Source organism: Danio rerio, chromosome 21 (assembly GCF_052040795.2).
Source record: "Danio rerio strain M-AB ecotype USA chromosome 21, GRCz13ab, whole genome shotgun sequence".
In the NCBI taxonomy this organism is placed as follows: Eukaryota; Metazoa; Chordata; class Actinopteri; order Cypriniformes; family Danionidae; genus Danio; species Danio rerio.
The window spans coordinates 12,213,691-12,235,778 of NC_141041.1; the positions used below are offsets into that span (position 1 = coordinate 12,213,691).

The following is a 22,088-nucleotide window of genomic DNA, read 5'->3' on the forward strand; positions in this document are numbered from 1 at the left end:
CAGCATCCACCTGGATGACGCGACGGCAGCCATTTTGCACCAGACCACACACACCACACCCTAGCTAATTGGTGGAGAGGAGAGAGTGATGAAGCCAATTATGATTTGGGGAGGGTTAGGAGGCCATGATGGACAGATGCCAGTGGGCAAATTTGGCCATGATGCCAGGGTGAAACCCCTACTCTTTTTTTGAAGGACATCCTGGGATTTTTAAAGACCACAGAGTCAGGACCTCGGTTTAACGTCTAATCCGAAAGACAAAATGCATGACAATATAAAATAGTAAATTAATAGTGCAATATTTGGTCACGTCATTACTTTTTTTTTTACTGAATGCACATCAATTAAACAGAGCCTTTATGAGCATGAAAATCTTCTTTCAAAACATTTAAAAATTGATAATAAATTTGCTTCAACTTATTATACATACCAGTTAGTCAGCACTTAATTACTGCTTACTCATTAAGATGGCATGTTCCTCCAGAGCAGCATGGGTCCGCCTGGAGTAACATGACCTTAAATGTCTTGCTCAAGAACACAGCGGTTGATGGATCATGCTCAGAGCCTACAATCATTGTACGAGCAGCTCACATGTTTCGCCACTATTACATCAGCCACAACAAACTCCATGTTGACTGTAAACATTAGCAAAGACCCCGTGCAATCATAATAAAGTGCTATGTTTACTATGTCAACAAGCCTTTACTGGCTCGATTCATCAATTCTATAAATAAGAACGGATGGCTTCGCTATGACCCTTTTAAACATCATACATGGCTTATATAATAATAAAGTCTCAGGGCTGCAGTTGATTTTATTTCATGTCGACGTAAGATGGCAGGAAAGTGTTACTCAGGCTGTGGCTGTCAAACTGGATAATTAGGATTAAAACTCTGAGTCTCTTAGAAAGCTAAAGCTCTGACTGGCTTCCTGTGCACACCCAGCGATTAGTTCAATGACAGGTTTGGTATTTCCAAGCCATATATCACCAGGTCTCAACTGGGAATCCTTGGTCTGCTCGAGTATTTCAAATGGGAAGGCAATCCAGTATTGACCCTAATGTCTGAAAACAACAGCACGTAACATCAGCAGTTACTAGGAGCTAGTTATAAAATGTTGACGACTCAGAGTTAATCACTGCCTTTATTTAATCCATCATTTTAAGCACAGGCCAAGTCACAGGACAAAGTTGGAGTAAAACCATCAGACTTTGTACACCAATATTGTAAATGCTTGGATTTCTGAAGAAAAACAAATTAAACCCAATCTAGCTTTAAGGAATCTTCTAGTTCACAAGCTAATGTGCAACATTTCTGAAAGAAATCTCTCATGCTCACCAAGGCTTAGGGTGACCAGACGTCCTGGTTTTCCCAGGACAGTCTCATATTTCAGCTCTATTTTTGGTTCCCCGACTTAATATGAAAAAATGTCCCATATTTTACCTTTCCTAAATGGTCTTTATTGCTGAGGGCCTGTCTTTTATCATCTAAAAATAGCCTAGTCAAAGATAGGTAATTATGTCATAGTGTATTTGACAACACAGTTAGTGAAAGTGGGATGTTAAGTTCGTTGCACACGGAGTGTGATATTTTTGCATATTAAAAAATAAATATATGACCTCACGTTGTGGCGATCACATCTGCGTAATGCCTCTGAAACTTTCATCTGTCTTAAAGATAATCACATTTTATATCAGTTTTCACATCTGCAAAAAAGTGTCTCTCAACAGAAAAGAGTCGGTTCTGAATCACCTTAACAAGACCTTACATTTTCTAATCTTTTGTCTGCTAGCGATCTGCATCAACACAACCAAAAGTAAGTCATCTGCATAATTACCGTTTACACACACAATATGAAAACTTTGAAATGAGCATTTCAGTTCAGATCAATCAATACAGACTTAGGCCCAATCCCAATTCTATTTTTGTACCCCATACCCCTTCCCCTTGAAAATTTACCCCTAAGAAATAGGACAGCACTACAACACCAGCACACGTAATCATATGTCATCGTGAGCTCTTGCTTCATAGGAGACCAGACGATCACGACTGCTGTAGTTATTGCAGATGTGTTATTTTTTGGTATTTGGCAATAATAATGTGGCAATAAGCTTGTAACTGTACAGTGCATTTATACCATGGCCATATTCATCTATGTAAACACACAAAAAAAACAACATAACATTATAGCAGACAATATAAAAAGCCCATTTCTAGCCACTAGACTTCCCTGACAGGGGATTTAAGTGTAATCAAGTGTCAGAATGTTGTGGGAGTGCTATACAGTAGAGCTGCACAATTAATCGTAAAAAGATCACGATCTTGATTCGACCCCCTAGACCAGGGGTGTCAAACTCAATTCCTGGAGGGCCGAAGCCCTGCACAGTTTAGTTCCAACCCTGCTCCAACACACTTACCTGTAGGTTTCAAACAAGCCTGAAGGACTCATTTAGTTTGATCAGGTGTTTAATTAGGGTTGGAACTAAACTGTGAGGGGCTGTGACCCTTTTGGAACTGAGCTTGACACCTGTGCCCTAGACAATCTTAATCCAGCATTTCTACGATTCTGTCAATCCTATTTTCAAGTTCAGGAGAGAAGCAAAGGTGGCCGCACAAGTCTATCGTTTTACATACATTGTTCAGCAACGTGAACACCTCCAAATGGTGTTGAAAGTCACATGCTGTATTTATACGATATAATTGACCACAAAAATGTCATTTGTCTTCATGTAATGATGTATTTGCGACTGCAAAATCACACGTGACGTGAGCTGACCATCAGCTGTTACCACAGAGAGGACGGGCGCGCAAGCGCCACTGAATGAATTACTTTAGTAAACAGAAACTGCATGGGCTGTGAATAACAGGTGATACAGTTGTAAATAACATTTAGTTTGTGGCACAAAGTGATCGTTTGGGAGTCACGCGGGAAGTGAACCGCTGCCAGATGCAGCTGACTGATTCCAGCCCAAAAAGTATCCAAAACCCGCCGAAATGCAAAAATACACACCCGGTCTTCTGTATTCACAAAAATCACGTCAGTGACAGAAAATAACAGATTTTAAGCATATGTCTCAAACACAATAATTTAACATCAGAATCATCAGCATTAATGACCAGGACAAATCTAAAGTCTGTTCAAGTCCACCATTCCATTGTCTATACAAAATTTAGCATTTTAACCGTACAGCTACACAAAGCCTTTTGATGATTTACCACATGTTTGAAAAAAACAATAATAATAGCCCCCTCATATTAACCTTTGTTTCACATCTACAGAATTGTGAGAAAATTGTGATCTTTATTTTAGTCAAAAAAATAAAAATAAAAAACCCGATTCTCATTTTAGCCAGAATTGTGCAGTTCTACTACAGGAGTTATTTATTATGTATTATAGATAGCCAAATTTAATTTAGTTTTTATTTAAGCATTTTATTTATTTTATTTTTTAAAGCATGACAGTAAACCACAAACGTGGTTATGAATTTAGTTAAATATGTGCTTGTTTGTTGTAAAATTTTGTAATAATGACTAAACAAATACAAATTTGTGGATCTCCTTTCTTCCAGATGAAGCTATGCTGCCATTGTGGCTGGTGAATTCTGGGAAATTTTCTTACCCCTTGGTTTCGAGTAAGGTCCTGAAAAATCTCCATTCGAAGGGATATCTACCCCTTCCCTTAAGCTTCAAGCTAAAGAGAATTGGGACACCCCTACCCCTTCACATGAATGTGCAAAATGAGGAGTAGGGGTAAGGGGAAGTGCTAAGGGGTAGAATTGGGATTGGGCCTTAGCCAACTGACCAATCAAAATAGAGATTCAATTCAGAGTATGATTCAAGTAAACAATATCCATACAATTGCAAAACAATTCTAATATAAAGTGCATATTTAGAGAAAACTGCATTGTTGTATATATTGATGTATTTAAACTGCTTATATCGAACTCCAGCAAAATATTAGGATACTTTAAAAATATTATACGACCTCCTCTTTAACATTGTAAAACAACCGCAACTGCATCTAAGTGAAACAGAAATCCTACATTATTTTACATTATAAATGTCTTAATTCTTTTGATCCATTTATTGCATAACAGAATTTTTCACAAAAATAAAATTAAATCAGATTATCTCAAGCTGTTTTTAAATTTCCCAATACCTACCACGAGCTAGGGTTGTACGATACTGGAATTGGATACCATCCGATACTGTATTTTTTAATGTGTATTTATGTAGCGCATTTATTTATTATATACTTTTATATCTAGTATCTACACATTCTCCTATTCTGAGATATTCTATGAATGCGATTCCCAAGTACTCATCAAATACATATTCATCGATCCACCATGCTCTCAAAACATCCTCTTATTTCTCACATTACACACACGGACCATTTCTGACCAGGCTAAATGCACAGATTTCCGAAACCTTTTGGTGTGATGCTTCTATCAGCAGTTGCATAATCAAGACTGCTGAGCTTAGCGGAAGCATTTCCATATCAAAAGCACCAGGTTTCATCACAGCTAAGAGTGACTTAATGAAAGGGCTTCATGTAAATGGTTGTGAGCTCATTTTGTAATACAGTTTTCAGGGGCCCTAAAGGTATGACAAATTACACAACAACAAAGAGGATATGAGAAGCCTGCATGTGACAGCACTGAAACGTCAGTGAGTGTGAACTCAGAATTCTGCCCAGCAGGCCAAAAGTATTTTATCACTTGAGATACATTTAATTGACTTACGTAAACATCAACATGTGCTATCATGTTTATAGACCATTTCAATGTGGTCATGTCATTGGCCCATGAGCATTTCCTGCATGTTGTCAAACTATTTCATAACTGTAATAAGAAGCAATTCAATCCTCACTTAATGTTAAAACAACTATCATAACATTATTTATTAATATGTGGCTCTTTTTGGATTCTCGGAAGCTATAGAAATTAAACATGTAAAACAAGAAATGCGTTGGGGCCATTGTTTTTGTTTAGATCCCTCTAAATGGTCTATAAGCAACCAGAGTTACAATTTTAGTCAAATAATCTAACATTTAGGCAGATAGTCAAACAAGCATAGAAATCTCTTAAAGTAATTACAGCTTTATGGATGTGACATTTGAAGCAAATACCTGAAACATGAATTCGCTGAGAAAATGTGTTAACAGTATACTGTACACTATGGCTGGGCGATACAGCAAAAAAAAAAATAATAATAATAAAATAAAAAAATCACAATACAATCTTTCATATCATTTGATATCGGCAGGGCCAGAGTGGGACTCCTTTTCAGCCCTGAGTTTCAAGCCTTAGACCGGCCCACCTCAGTTCACAACTGACTATATTAAAATAACGTCATTTCGAATTCAGTTTCTAATGACACGATCATGTATTTTTCAAGAAAACAGCTGCTTTATAAGTTGAAATGTTCAACAACCCAAACAGTATTATATGTCTCAACAATAAAAATGAAAAAATAAATAAATAAATAAATTCAATTAGATAGGTAAGGATCGAACTCGGGTCCTGCAGTGTGGCAACGCAACGTGCTGACCACTGGACCACAATGGAGCTATTGTTAAAAACATGTCTATTGACTACTTAATCTTTTTCCCCCCTTTCTAGATTTCTGATCAATTTATGTCAGATTTATTAATGTAGTGAATCATCTGATTTTCATTGAGCTGGTGTAATATTCATTAATATTAATTATTTGAATTCTTATATTCACTATGGTGCCGCTGTTTGGGGTCGAATAATAGTTACATCATCATTAACCTGCAGGCTGCATTTTGCTTACGGGGCTGCGAAAAAATAAATAAAAAGCGCGGAACTGCGGAAAAATAATGAATAAAAAGAGTGAGACTATGGTCAAATAAATAAAAAAAATGAAAAAAGTGCGACTGCTGAGAGTGCAAGCAGCTAGGGACACCGGCCCTCGAGGCCAAAAAACAGACCGGCCCACCAGGAATTCTCCCGGTCCTCCCGATTAGCCAATCCAGGCCTGGATATCGATAATTATTGCTATTTTTTTTACAATTAATTTAGGATTTTTTATTTATTTAATCACTTTATATTAATTGACCAACATTACTAAAGCAAATATAACAAACAAAACAAACAAAAATATCTCATCTCTTATTGTCTTATAATAAAATAAACATGTGTTAGAGACTCTTAAACTTGATAAAACGTTACAAAGTGTGTGCAATGGAAAAGTGCAAATGCTGAACAATCAAAGCAAACAAAATAGATCAACATCGGGAAGGTGTCAATAATAATGATACAGTTAACCTCAAACTCAGCAAACAAAACATACTATGATAATCAAATATGAGCTTTAAATTAAAGGGACCAACCATCATTATTCAAATACATACTGAACATTACAAATAGTGAAGTTGAACGACTACATTAACCCTATGCTAAAACATCTTTCAGATGGGGAGCTGAAATGCACAAGAAAAGAAACCAAAAAGCCACTCTGACAACCTCACACATGCTTTTTTATTTACAATCTCCTTGCTAGTCAATCATGTTATTCTGACCCGAGGTGGTGAAGAAAAAAAACTAATCCGAGTCTGTTCACATATCGCATCTAAAAGCATGTGAAACGTACTAGCGTGTGGTTTGCCTCACCATTTTCAACGCGCTTTGTGCTCTTGCACCCCTGGTGTCTCTTGAAACTAGGTGACCATCAACCATTTTCTCACAGGATGACAATTGAACAAACCATTGCTGCAGCTCTGATACCCGTTTTACTTATGGAGAAAATAAAAAAGCACTGCAGTGATTGGGTGCTTTGTGTGTGTCTGGGGTAATTAATCTGCAATTATTACCGCAATGTGTACAGTATATTCCATACAAAGTGTGAAGTAGATTGGTTAGTTCTAGTTACATGAATCATGGTGTGCTCATGGCATTAGAAAACGTTCAGATGTTGTTTTTCAACTCGGTGTACGTGGATAATGCAAGCACGTCACAAACAAACTGCTCTTTTCGATTGGAAATAATTCTAAAATTATTGGCATTCCTTCCAACGGGTGCGCTCAACACAACAGCCACAATTTAATAAAACAATAGTGCTTCATACAGAAACTTCAAACCAAACTATTTTTTTAATTGTTATTTACAATGGTGTTTGGTCAGTAATTCTGTATATGATCGATACCATTTTTAATCACCCAGCCCAACTGTTAACACTGTTAATCTGTAAATGAGTTTTTTTTTTAAAATGAGCAGGACATATACCTGCGTTATTGATGTGACAATGAAATGTATGCGAGTTTACAGTATACCACAACATACTTTGCAGAAAATCTATGAATTAAATCGCACAACCAAAAGTAATAATGCTAATCAAAACGATAAGAGTTGGCTCTCTATAGAACAATAACACCTTTTATTTTATTTTACATGCATTGTAGCATTTATGAGGAAAAATCTCTCTGGTGCGGATGTTACAGATGAGATATTGGCATTCGTGTGATGTTGGTAAGTCAAATAAAATATTTAAAAACTCTTTTTTTTACAAAACTGTGAAATACAATCCTACACAAACAACTTGGAAAGTGTTTTGTGTTTCAGTGAAAATCTTATTAGTTTAATGGCATGGTTGACATTTGCATGGAATTGCTTTCTTAGATTTAAGTTAACGGAAGAAGTTGAGGAGAATTAAAGGGTCAGATTTTTTTAGAAGTGTTGTGCAAAACTACTTTCAAAAGGACTAATCGGTGAGCTGACTTAGCAGTATTAAGTATATATTCAAGTAAAACACACACATATACATATATATATATTAGGGATGTAACGGTATTGTAAATACCGTCATACCGCAATATTAAATTTTTTCGATATTACCGAAGTCGCATGACTCGGTAAAACTATAGGTCTTCTGAGAAAATTTGCTCAGGCGAATGAAGCGCACGGGAGGTAGCTGAAACTTCATTTCCCATCAGCCCCGGCGTGGCCATAATCCTTTGCGGTTTGTTGTCGCTACAGATCCAGTAATGCGGAAATGGAGTGTGCTGCTAGTAGCGGAGATGAAAAAAAGATGGAAATGATCGAACCTAAAGCGGGTGTTGTCGCCGCGCGCGTGCTGAATAGCGGTGCTGTCGCGAGCGTTCTGATCAGCTGTGTTGTGGCGCGCGTATTGTAAAGCGCCGAGGGGGGGTTGAGCGCGCATACTCAAGAGAGGTGTTATCGCGCGCCTACTGAAGGGCTGGACTGGACGGAGGTTGTGTCGCGTCGCGGGGGCACTTTTGATCGTTTTGGAAGGGCATTTTCTATCCAAGACTAAAAAGGGCATGTGCACTGCACAGGTTGAGCCCTATGTGTGCACGTGCCTGCAAGTTGGGGAATACGACTAATAACAGTCATGGGGACTGCAGAAACACAGCACACTGTTCAGATTGATGCAGACATTGACTTGTACCGCAAAGAGACCTCTATCTCACTCATGGTTTGTCCTCTCAAGTGGGGGAAAGACAATGCACAACGTTACCCCACTGCTGTCAACATGGGCCAAGTCATATCTCTCTTGTCCCAGAATCCTCAGTCCCAAATGAGAGGGTTTTTTTCTGTTGCAGGGGACATTGTAAATACCCAGAGATACCAGCTTTTACCAGATTATAATTATATGATCATTTTCCTTTAAACCCATCTCTATCTAAGTGAGTGATTAAATGTTAAATGTGATGAGTTTTTAACAATACTAAATTGAAACTTTATTTTTTTACATGGTTTAATAATTTTTTGTTATTAAAATTGAAGTTCCTGTTTCAAAGCTAACAGATAGATGGCTAATTTGTATGTCATTGACACTTTTGGCACTTTTTTGGGAGTATTTTCAAAAGTTTTTTTTTTCCTGTAAATGATTCAATAAATACCGTACCGTGACATTCATACCGAGGTATTACCGTACCGTGAAATTCTGATACCGTTACATCCCTAATATATATATATATATATATATATATATATATATATATATATATATATATATATATATATATATATTTTATTTTTTTATTTTTTATTTTTTTATAGATTCATTCTTTATATATTTGAAAAATAAATTCATTATTTTGAATGCAACCCTGACTTGCAGCACTTTCATCATACATTAGACCAGTTTTCAGAGTCTCTTAAGATATCATTCTAATATGATTATTCCTTTTTATGGACAATGCTAAAAACCAATGTACTGCTTAATATACTGTAGGCAACCGTGGTGCAACTAACAGTAAGTTCAAGGGAATAGCATTATTATTTGAATCATACTTTTTTGACATTTTTAAATTAATTTATTGCATCCATGCAAAATCTACTTTTGATTAGTTGTGTTTTTGAAGTTTGAGCGCAACAAAATGCTTCATTCAGAGCTAAATTTGAAAGCAGTGGCAGCGGTCCAATGTTTAAAGATATGGTTTGATAACAAGGTTGCAAGTTCAACCAAACCTCTCTCTCTAAAGTCCTTGCCAACATACTTTATCCCATTACTTCATGGGATATGAAGTGATGATCACAAGGGATAAACAACCCATATCTGACCATCAGCGCCTCTGACTTTCTGTAAGCATGTGGCTGTTATGCTCAGAAAGTTTAATTACTGCCTATTGTTTTGTTCTACTCTGTAACTGAGGTTATCATCTGAGTTTGTCCACACATGCACAGGTATCTTTCTAAACAGATTTCCCTGCTTTCGTCTTTGTGGATTTCAGTCCACATGTAAATGCAAATACACACTTTGATGCATGTTAAGGGCACGCCAAACAAACAGGGGGCGATAATGACTTTTAAGCTGGGTTCAAACCAAATGGGGAATTTAGTATTTTTATGGGTAAATTGCATACAAGTCAATGCAAACGTAAGAATAGAGGTGGATTACCGTCCCATGTTCAGAACGACATTTAATACACAATGCGTTTGCTGCAAACTAGAGCTGGAACAATCTGACATTGCGATAATTTGTTTTTCTCCGATATGAATAGTTTCATCTGATGGTTTAAATAGCTTTTTTTTTTGGAAATAAATAAAATAAAAACCTGCTGGATAAGTTGGGGGTTCATTCTGCTGTGGCGACCCCAGATTAATAAAGGGACTAAGTTGAAAAGAAAATGAATGAATAAAGAGAATCTTAAACTTGATCAATAAAATGTTACAAAGTCTGTGCAATAGTAAAGGTAGATTAACATATGTAAGGTGTCAATAATAATAATACAGTAAACCTCAAACTTTGTAAACAAAACAAACTATGATGATCAAATCTGGGGTCCGTTCTTCGTACCTCGCTTAAATGATCTAAGATGATTTGGCAGATCCTGGATCTTTTAATCTTGATAACTGATCTCTCGCTAATTTGGTTCTTCAAACAAGTTCGCGAATCAGAATGTCTGGATGAACTGATCTGAGATCGCTGCGTGTGTTATGAAGGACAGATCTATCGATCCTCGAAATCATGATCAGCAATGCAACGATTGGCTGACGGCATAGCAGCGTAATGACATCATCTGATTAATATTCAATTATCCATGTGAGCAAAATTACATCAAATTAGCAGTAAATGGTTTGTTAAATATGACACGCAAGAACTTTCCACATTTGTTGTGAGCTGCAGGCTTTACACTTTCATTTGTCAAGACAAGAGTATTCATCATGTATTTCAATGCAAATCAATGCATTTAGTTCTACATTTAGAAAAGATTTTCTTTATTAATGTAGCCGTTTTTTAATCGGTGTATAAAGAATAACTTGTTTACAAAAGCATTTTCATATTGGTAAAGGTGTCTGCAACTTTTGTGAAGCATCAAATCACTGGCATATTAACTATCAAAACACGTTTATGACTGCTGAAATGTATTATTGCTTCAAAAAAAGTCACATATTGTGCATTTCTATCATACACAATTTGTTCTAAAGCGATCTAAAAAGTTCATTTCAATAAGTTTTCTCTTTGCACCACCAGATGGCAGTCTTTGTACTTTCATTTCGAGGGTGCAGATTGCATACGTTTTATTAATATGTATAACTTTATTTATTTTATTAATGACTATAACTTTATATATATATTTAAAAATTATGTATTATTTTCCCCAAGTGTATATAACTACTACTGTAAGAAAATATCAGAATTGGGAACATACTTTCTGTATTATCTTTGCTTGAACTGAGCCGATCTAATCCTGTTTACATGAATTGAACCTGCTCCCGATCAGGTTTGACCAAGCAGAACTGTTGCCATGACAACAACTCTCGGATCAGCTTTGAAGAACGAAACGATCCTGGATCGTGTCAAATCGTCAATATCCAAATCCAGCTAACTGAGTAATCCACGTACGAAGAACGGACCCCTGAGCTTTTGAGTAAAGGATCCAAAGAACTAAAGGAAATAACCATCATTATTCAAATACATACTGAACATTACAAATTGTAAAGTTATGCTAAAAAAAAATTCAGATGGGGAGCTAGTGGCTGGGATGAACAAGAAAAGAAGCCAAAAAACCAGTCTGGCAACATCCTTACATCCTTTTTTATTTACAATCTCCTCACTCCTGCTTTACGGCATTTATTTTCACTCACACCCCAAGCTTACTAGCATTCTTTCCAAGGGGCGCGCTCAGCAGCCACATTTTAATAAAACTAAAGCGCTTCATACCAACTTTTTATAATCTTTATTGACAACTGTGTTCAGTCAATAAATATCGATATCGATTTTATCGACCAGCCCTAGTTTACACCCAGTAAACAGTTGTGAGTTTGGTGAACTGATAACTTTCACAGCCAATCACAGTCATTTCTGTTGAGCACGTGAACTCAATGGCAAATCAGCGCTGTTTAAGAACGTGCCCAACAGTGCTTAAATGTTAGCGGGAAATGGATGTTTTTAAAATCTCATTATCGATTGGTACCACATACTAGTATCATTACAACCCTACTTTAAAGTAAAAAATAAAATAAATAAATACAAAAATAAAAAAGTAAAATACTGACCCTGGCGACAGTAAGAAAAAGACAGTACCATGCACATTCATTCAATACTGACAGCAAAATTAAACAAAATTTCAAATAAGGATGACAAACCAGATATTCTGAAGCATCGTTCAATTTTAAATAACCTTAAATGCAGTTTCTGATAATCTGGTAGCATTCTAAAAAGAAATTACAGTTAAAGTACACTGTTTTATTAATTGATCTTTGTGAAAAATAAAAGTAATATGTACACATTTAAAAAAAACTTTATATCTGACAAAATAACGGTAGATTTTGTTGCGTTTGGATGTGCTGTGACGTTCCTCAGGTTTTCTAATTCCATTTTGGGATCTCAACATAGCGGCGTGTCACACGGATTAAGAAAACATGATTCAGCAGCAAGCATAGCTCATGGATTTTTAATGAAGATGATGTGACAGCATGTCGTTGTATCACATTCCACGCTTATGATGCTGTGAGTGCAAGTGCGTAATAGAGTGTACATTTGCGTGTCCTCTCTGAGTGTGAAGAAGACTTATTTTAACACATCCACAGCCTATATTAGATTTTCACTGTGATTTAGTGATTCCTAGAAAGAACTCTTTGACAGTCTAATCTTCCGCATTCTTGCGGTGAATGCATGAGTAATAATTTTAGTATGTTATCTAAGATATTCATCAAGAATAATCTGCTAATCTAAAAGGTAAGCTTTTCTTTTTATCGAGACCAGAGATGCCCAAACTAGGGTCCGTGGGCCAAAGTTGGCCCACAGTAACCTTTATTTGGCTCACCATCCCATCTGAAAAGTAAGGGAGAATTATAAGGATGATTTAGAGACTGTAATCTCTAATTTAATGTCCCCTTTTTTGTTTGTTTGTTTTATTGCCAAGCTAAAAATATATATTTTAAATGTTCTAATGAAATGTTGCAAATAAGTTAGATTTTTTTTTTTTTAATGTACATACTGTCACCTGACAGATAGAAAACAATGCAGAGACATCAGAAAGCAAATGAAGGCAAAGGCAGACTCTGCTTGACTAGTGTATTCAGCAATGATCTCCACTGTGTTTTTATTGTATTCAATATTTAGGTTATCATTTAAATTTATATGGCATTAAATAATACGATTTAATGTAATGCTTTCAATTCATTTGTAAAGTTTCAGCGCACGGCTCTTAGTGATATTTGGTTTTTGGCCCTTCATCTGGAAAAATTTGGACACCCCTAATATAGACATATAAACTAGGGCTACACAATATATCGTTTCAGCATCCACATTGCAATGTGCACATCTGCAATAGTTATGTTGCAGGATGTGTAATGTTGAGAGTTTATATGTTGCTTTTATATTTGAGCAAGAGCCATGATTCCAGAAACATAAGATTTGTGGAATTTAACCATAGAATGAAAAGTTTATTATTTGTATGCGTTTATAACGCCCGTGACTGTGCATTTGAGCACAAGAAATTGTCCCAATTGTAACTTTAATAAAGATTTATTTTACCTACTTATACAATGAAGACTATACAGTTATCGTACATATAACTAAATTTGTGTACCTGAATACTGTTTGACTTCCCAATAAAACATTAAGCAAAGCTTCAACTTTTTTCTTTGCTCTATCATATTTATCTCTATTTTTAAATTGTTTATTATATTTTAAACATGATTCGAGGTTTGTTTTTCCTTCACTTACGTCAATTGGTGAAGTTTGTTCCTCGCCACTGGCTTGCTTGGTTTGGGACTTGTAGAGCTGTACATCGATGGATTTAATCTTCAGTGTTTGGACTATCAGAAGTGTAAATTAAACCGTACTGAACTGAACTTCAACTCTAAAAACTGGACTAGAGTGGTTTCATTTTACTAGAACTTCTATGTTAAGCTTCTTTGACACAATCTACATTGTAAAAGCGCTACAGAAATAACCCAGAATTTAATTAAAATCAACCCAGAATAATCCTAAATCAGTCTCAATAAACAAAGACTATCCTAATAGAGCTATTTAAGCTATCTGGTAAAATTGTATTTATATCGCAATTAAAACGGCAGGAAAACATCAAATGAGTGATGTTATTGTCCTGAATAGCAAAAAAAGATATTAATTTAATATTTGTTTCATGTTTTAGACACGCTAGTAACAATTTTGCTAACAAAAATGACTTCTAAAGTCACAGCAGAACTGTGCATCTCTAATCAACACATAACTTGCAATATTTCTGTATGAATCTGCATTTAAAAATTTCAAATGAATCAGGTAAACCAATAATTCAACTGCACATTCATAATGAGAGCCATTTAAACAAATACAAATAAATTAATTAATAAAGTAATTAATTCTACTAACTTAATTTATCTTGAGTGCAAAAGACTTAAACCATTTCTTTTTTTTTTTTCTTAAACGGACTGACTACAACCATTTAAAAAGCTGTTTAAAATAACAACAATATTTGCCAGCAGTTCATTATGCAATCCTTATAGATGGCGGCACACTTCAATATCATTCAATTAAATTCAATTATAAAATTTCAACAGAAGCAAAACAAATGGGCTTCTAAAATTCCACAAGTGTTTTGTCAATAAAAGGTCTATCTGAATTGCCAGACTGTTCCTAAGGGAAAGCCTGTCATTCCTGTGTACATGCATTGCCCTGGGAACTGAGGTCTATAGGAGTAGAAAGGCACGTTCAAGCCCTGCAAAGACAGGAACTCAGGGAGCGAGTGACGGGATCCCACAGGACTGAGAAAAAGTTGTGCGGTAAACAGACCCGCTGACAGGCCTGACTCCCAGCCAACTTGACGGATGCTTGTTGCATACTAATGAAGCATTGCAATTCGTCTGTGTGTATTGTGCAATAGTTTGGGATTCCATTCCAACACGATGGTTCAATGCGAGGAAAACACTTGTATAATCTACTAATAGACAAGACCATTTTAATTCTGTGTACTATAGTAATATAACTACTAGACAATGAAAATATATAAACACTGACATGTTGGGGTCCAAGTGAAATCAAAATTCGGGATGTTATACATATATATTTTTGTGTAATCTTTAATCTAAATCTAAACATTTGCTTCCGCATTTGGAGTAGTGATTCTTCTGTTGACTTCTACTTGGGGGCTTCCATAGCAACTCTACAGTATATCAATGTGATTAAAAACGTCCTTCTTACCGTTAGTTTGCTATTAGGGACTAATGCACATGAAAAAGCCATGGAACCAACTCAATGGCTACATCCAAAATCACTTTCTACTACTCGAGTAGGTTCTGCATATCAATTTACAACACGGCCAATAGAAAAGTATGTTCTATATAGTATGAATTCAAGTGGTATGAATGGAATTCAGACGGTCTACATCCGCCATTTGTCATTATCACGTAACCTATCTGCATCAGATTCCTGTTCATGTACTGACATGTTTATGTTCCAAAATATTATAAATGTTGCTTAAAATAAAATGTATCATATTTAATGTGGGAGAAAATGGGCATTGTTTTTTACCCAGACATTTAAAAATAAAACATATTTTAGAGCAGTAAACAACACCGTCATACCGTGAAATTTTGATCCAAGGCTATCATAGAGTCAGAATCTTATACCAGCCTAGATGGGTAGTGTGACTAGATGCACACTACAAAATCTTGTCGAAAGTAGTGGGTCATCTGGGTATTTCTATCTACTGTGTTTCGAATACTATGAATTCCAACATACTACTCGTAGGGCTACACTATATTTCATTACACGGCATCGATATGGCATGGTGTGCATTCGCAAGTCACATCGCAAGATATGCAATGTTTAGTCAGAAACTTTAACCATGATAGAGTGACAGTTTATCAGTTGCATGTGTTTTTAAGCCCTGTGACTGAGCATTTCATGAGGGTTTAAAACATTTGGGCACAAGAAATGATGATGTTTGGAGGTGTAACAAAGATTAATAGCGTTTGACAATTTATACGTGATCACCTAAGTTTTGCCTTGTTTCTAATCCAAATAACTACTTTTCAAAACAAATATAAGATTACTTTACTTACCCTATTGGCAGATAATGTTGCTTGTTTTAAGGAAAAAAAATCACCTTATTTTGATTTATTTCTTTTGAAGGGGAAAACAAAACTATATTTTTATTTGTGAAACTTTTTTTGATATTTGGACTAGAAACAAGAAAAAGCAAAGTAAGAAAAGCATTTTTTTGCATTGTGATCATTTAATTTCCGTACTTAAATACTGTTAGACTCAAGATAAACTGTCAAATAGACCATCTTGTAAAACTTGTATGCAATATTTAGCGATTCAATATTTATTTCACAACATTTATCAAAGAAAAATAAAATATCGCAATATCAGATCTTTCCAATATCGTGCTGCGCTACTATTCAGCACACATAATACTGTTTTTAACGTACATATAGTAAGGAAGTATGCGATTTCAGACTAATACTCCATTTTCAGTTGGAAGTACATCAACATAGTGAGATAAAAGTCTCAGCAGCATCCAGTTCACATGAACTTTAAGAGCCAATGACACTAAACATGTTTCAAATAATTAATTTACAATCAGATCGATAGCTCATTCAGAAAAGCCTTTATAAAACACTACTCAACCAATCTAAATTAAATATTAGACCTAAAACACTCTGATCAACAGGAACAAATTAAGCATGTCAATTTCATAATGACTGGTCAAAATACGAGCACTCACGAGCACTTTTATAGTTATCTGCGGTTTTTGTCTTAGCCAACAATGGCTAAATACTTATTAAAATACTTCAGAAATGCAGTATTCTTCAGATATACAGATCTAAAAACTAGGTTGTAGACTTGAGACCGCTCTTTACCAGTGCTTAAAAGCCTAGTTCATTCTTAATTTGACAAAAATATTAAGAATATTATGTACTTAGACTGTGCGAGAGGAGGGACAAAATGCTATCATGGAATAAAATCTACATCTTTCACAAATTCCATTTCACTGCACATCTTTTAGCTTGTTAGGAGATTTAAAGTGAACATTTTGAAGAGAGCACACATGAACACGTACTGTTTTGCCATGGCAGAACCATGGAGTGACATAAGAGAATGTGAATAGTAAAGCAAATAAACAGGGAAATTAAAATTTTTGATCATTATTTATAGTAATAAATCAGACATTACTTTTAATCTCAATGTCTTTTTTATGCTCCATAAACCTATTTGACAAAGTATGCGCACCCTATATATTATATATTCATCTCAATGTTTCCTTTGTATGTTTTTTTATGCAGCATTGCTTTCATCAGCATTGGGATAAATTGAAAAAAATACTATTATTCCACAGTTAACTAAACAACAACAAAGCAACTGAACACGAATGCACTTGATGGTAGGATATCCACCAGTTGTGATCTGCACTACCTGAAAAAAGCCTTGTCGTCGGTCGCACAGAAATCAGTTAAGTATGGTGAAGGAAAAACCATGGTTTGGGGTTACATTCAGTATGAGGGCATGCGAGTGATTTGCAGAGTGGATGGCAACATCAACAGCCAGAGGTATCAAGACATTTGTGCTGCCCATAGCATTACAAAGCACAGGAGAGGGCAAATGCTTAGCTCTTTCTCATACTTCAGCCTCCACAAAGTTCCTGAAAGCAAAGATCAAGGTGTTCCAGCATTGGCCAGCCCAGTCCCCAGATATGAACATTATTGAGCATGTCTGGGGTAAAATACAGGAGGCATTGAAGATGAATCCAAAGAAACTTGATGAACTCTGGGAGTCCTGCAAGAACGCTTTCTTTGCCATTCCAGATTACTTTATACTGTACATTATTTCTGTTAAGTGTCAAGACTTTTGTCTAAGCAAAGTCAGACCTTACTGTCATATTTAAATAATTAAAAATCAAGGCATGATCATATTTTATTTTGGTAAAAGACGCAAAATCTAGAGGTCTTTGCCTCTCATACAAGCCACTTCTGAAACCAAATGATCAACTAGAAGTCAAGTTATTATTTGTTGTTCCTAAAACTCGGATAGGCGACAAGACTTTTGTCAGGTAGTGTAGTCAGCCAGATCTAAATACAAACTGGCAGTCAATTGTGAGAAAGGCTGTTTAGGAAAACTAAAATAAACCATATTCATGGAAGATAAAAATTAATAATATTACATTTAAATATAGATACCAAAGGTGGACTGCGTAGCCTTTCAGTAACACCAACAGATACTGAATTCAACATGAACTGAAACTCAGTGAATTTTCAGTTCATGATCAATTTAATTAAATCATGTTTGGGGCAAATAATTTCTTTTAAGTAACTTCCTCAAATGTGAACTCAAATGATGCTGAATCCTTCTCCTCCTGTTTAACATCTAAAAACAAACATTAAACAAATGCATAACTTTGATCATCCACCGTTTAACCTGCCGATGAACATTTAGCCAGTAGCATTCCTTTCTTCGTTTACATTAAACATATTAAGACTCTAGTAAAACACTGTGCAACAAAAAATTATTAATTAACTTTGCCTATTCATACATTACAGTTTCAGGGGTTAGACTAAAAGCACTTTAGTACTTTTCCACATACTTTAAGAACCTGGTACGATTTACAGTACACACCAGGCCACACATCTTTTAAGAAATTGCTGACTGGCGGTTTGAATGCGATATAGAATTAAATATGCAGATTGCAACTTGTACATGACTCAGGTCTCTTTCCTTTGGACTTAAATATAAAAGCCAACATAACTGTATTCGTTTTTACATTAGGCATGGGCCGGTATAAGATTGTGACGGTATGATAACCTTGGATAAATATGTCATGGTTTCACGGTTTTGTGATTACTGCTCTAAAAGATAGTTTTAAAAGCTATAATTAACAAAATTTATGCAAAACAAATTACAATTTTTAAAATTAATAAATTTAATAAAATTAGTAATTTTGTTTCCTCATGTTCAATAAAATATTTTCAGAATTCTGAGGTCTAAATCAAGGTTGATATTTATTTTGAGGGAAACTACACCTTTAACTTCTAGATTATTTTAAAATGCTATATATAAAAAAAAAAACAGTGTCATTTATTTAATCGACACTCACAATGAGAGCCTAATCTAAAAGTCTTCTGAAAATCAAATCAAAACAGAATATTTTTCACAAATGCAATGTAGCATAAACAATATTAAATTAAAGACAATCAGAATGCCTTAAAGTTTTAAAAGCTGTAATGAACAACATTTATGCACAACATAAATGTATGCATAAAAACATGAAAAACTTCTAAACAAATATTTAAGGATGTAAGGAAGACAATTAAACCATATTGCTAAATAGCCAATAAATGTTAAACTTTCTTTTTTTTTAGATAGATTTGTTGGTTTTACTGATTGGCTATAGCTTTACATGGACAATTAGTAAAAATTCTGACATGATTAAATGTATTTAAGACCCACAACAACATATTGCAGTGAATTTTTTAAGGCCTTACATTTAGTTTTTGAAATTTAAGACATTTTAAGACCCCGCAGACATGCTGAGAAAACTAAAATTTTTTTACCCTTTGAACACAATATATTTTCTTTTGAGAAACATTAAAATATTTTGGAGCAGCAAACATGTCAGACTGCTTTCTTCATTAGTTAAAAAAATATTTTCTTTACAGTTTAAAATAGCATCTTTGGGTATTTTTCTGCTGGCGATACTGCTTTCCTAAAAAGCTGAAAAAAAAAATGTAAATAAAAAATCTTACACATACCTTAGAAACGGTATAGCAGAAAATGTTGACTGTTTTAAAACCTTGACTTTTCCAAACCACAATATACCTTAAAAACGGTTATCATCCCATGCCTATTTTACGCCAACGTTTAAAATGATAGGATTTAAATAGGAGACTTGCAACTTGTACGTACAGACTCACGACTTGTATTTTTAAGTACATGACTCAGGTCTCTCCTTTGGACTTAAATATCAAAATCAACATAACTGTACTCGTGTCTTCATCAATGAACAATGTTTAATGCGATACGGAGTTAAATATGAGGCTGTCAACTTGTAGGAACAGTTGTACATAACTCAGTTCCCTCTCCATTGGACTCAAATATCAAAGCCAACATAATTGCACTCGTGTTTACATCTATGAACAATGTTTAATGCAATGCAGAGTTAAATAGGAGGCTGGCAACTTATGTGTACACTTGTACATGACTCAGAACTCTCTCCTTTGGACTCAAATGTCAAAGCCAACATAACTGCACTGATATTTACACCTAACAATTTGCAGCCTTGAACCATATCACCATTAGCATTGAAAACTACAAGATAGATCCAGTGTGCCAGCTAAAATAAACAGCAATTCCTTAATATTTTTAAAAGGCACCAACATAGATCCAAATGATTCACAAACACCTGCTTCCTAAGGCCACTCTCAAGACAGCTGACCTGAATTTTCAGGGGTTACACCAGGGCTCTTAATGTTATGATAAACAACATGGGTTTTTTGGTTTCTTCAGTACGTAATCTGCTGTAATATCACCAGAAACACTGCAACGCTGTTTTCACCTGGTCACTAGACATAAATCATGATAATGCATTCTTATTTGGCTTATTCGAGGTAATTATAAAACTATAAATGTGCTTTAAATACATTACCTTTCCTAAGGGAGAAACAAACACATCTAAAAATCCGTCAATTGGAGTGTCATGGTCAATAATTAAAGAAAATAACATAACAAACAAAAAATTTCAATTACAATACAGCACAAAGTTTAGTGTGCCATCATAAAAATCAGCACATTACCAGACTGTAACTTGCATTAAAAGGGATTTGATAACAGTTTAACTGGATAGAACACTTGATTTTACATTGAATGTTATGTAAATGTGTGAAGCAAAAGTCTGTGTTGACTTCGAAAAACGTGCTAACTTTGATATGTATACTTGAATAATTCAATTATTATATTATGCTTAATGAAACTGACAGTTCTTGATTAGTTACCTAACACTGGAATTTAGGGAAATGTGGGAATAACAAAACTGATGAGCTTGATACAATTACTAACCTCCTATTTGTAATATTTATAACAATGAAATTACATTAGGCTTTATAAAATGTATCCCTCTCATCTGTCATACTGGAACACACAACATGGGTTATGAAAAAATGATAAACATACAGTATTAATATGGTGGAAGACATGTCTGTGTCTTAAAGGTGGTGTGGTTTGAAAAAACAGTACTTACTTCATCCTCTGAAAGTCCATAAATGGGTTCAAAATTCGTAGCCATAAAGCCAAAAGGCAATTTAACACACACATACACAAAAACACACACACACTAGTGTGAAAGCTGGAACAATAGCAAAGTGTGTCCTCCTCCACCTCCAAGTTAATCCAAAGCAACGAAGTCTGACTCCAAAAACGGTTATCCTTTTAAACCATATCGTGCCTAAAGATGCACGTCCGCCAGTTTAATCTCATTTAACGGCGGAATTTAGGTGGATACACGCTTAATTTCCCCCAACAATATGATTTCCCCTCGTCAAGTGCAAACGCGAATCATTCACTTCCTCTCAGGATCCGAAACACTCCCAGCTGAAATGATTGACAACATATTACGCCAATCACAAGCTTTTCCGAAACTCAAGAAGGATGGAATAACCAATTAGCGTCGACGATAGGCGGGGCTATGTTGTTACACTTTTGTGGAGTAATCAGGGATGGGTAGTTTCCTACATCCCAATATAGGACTGATATGAGATTGGCATTGAACTATGTCGTATGTTGATAAGTGGAGCTGAGTGTGTGTATTATGTAAGTATATGATTTATTGTTGCTTAAGTAATATAAAGATCCATTGATAATCTTCTTGAATCTCAAAGCCTTTTAAGTGGACTCATATTAGCAGTGTTCTTGCACCCTCTAGAGTTAAAAAGCGACACTGTCAAAACATGATCATTTATTTATGATTAACATCCAAAACTGGGCAAAGTCCAATCGCTATGTATCATGAGTCATTGTACATGTGAAATAGCCTACAGGAACGGAACTAAAAGATGTTTTCTGCTGGTTTATAGGCTACTGGTATTTTGTTGCTCGTGACTTTATGCCTAACAGACTAAACTGAACTTGAGGATCAAACTAAGACATTTTGAGGTA

At 35.2% G+C, this 22,088-nt stretch overlaps 1 protein-coding gene across 28 annotated transcripts in view; it reads right to left on the reverse strand.

The window, feature by feature from the left end:
* Positions 1–21,490, reverse strand: part of nedd4l (NEDD4 like E3 ubiquitin protein ligase) — a 152,491-nt gene extending 131,001 nt beyond the window's left edge. For all 28 annotated transcript variants that reach the window (XR_015520013.1, XR_015520012.1, XR_015520011.1 and 25 more), the window contains exon 1: positions 21,175–21,490. Coding sequence is in view for 25 of the 28 variants with exons in the window: in XM_087300874.1 (XP_087157000.1) it covers positions 21,175–21,219 (45 nt within the window). In the remaining 3 variants the exon portion in view is untranslated. The remainder of the gene's footprint in view (positions 1–21,174) is intronic.
* Between the last annotated feature and the right edge of the window lie 598 nt (positions 21,491–22,088).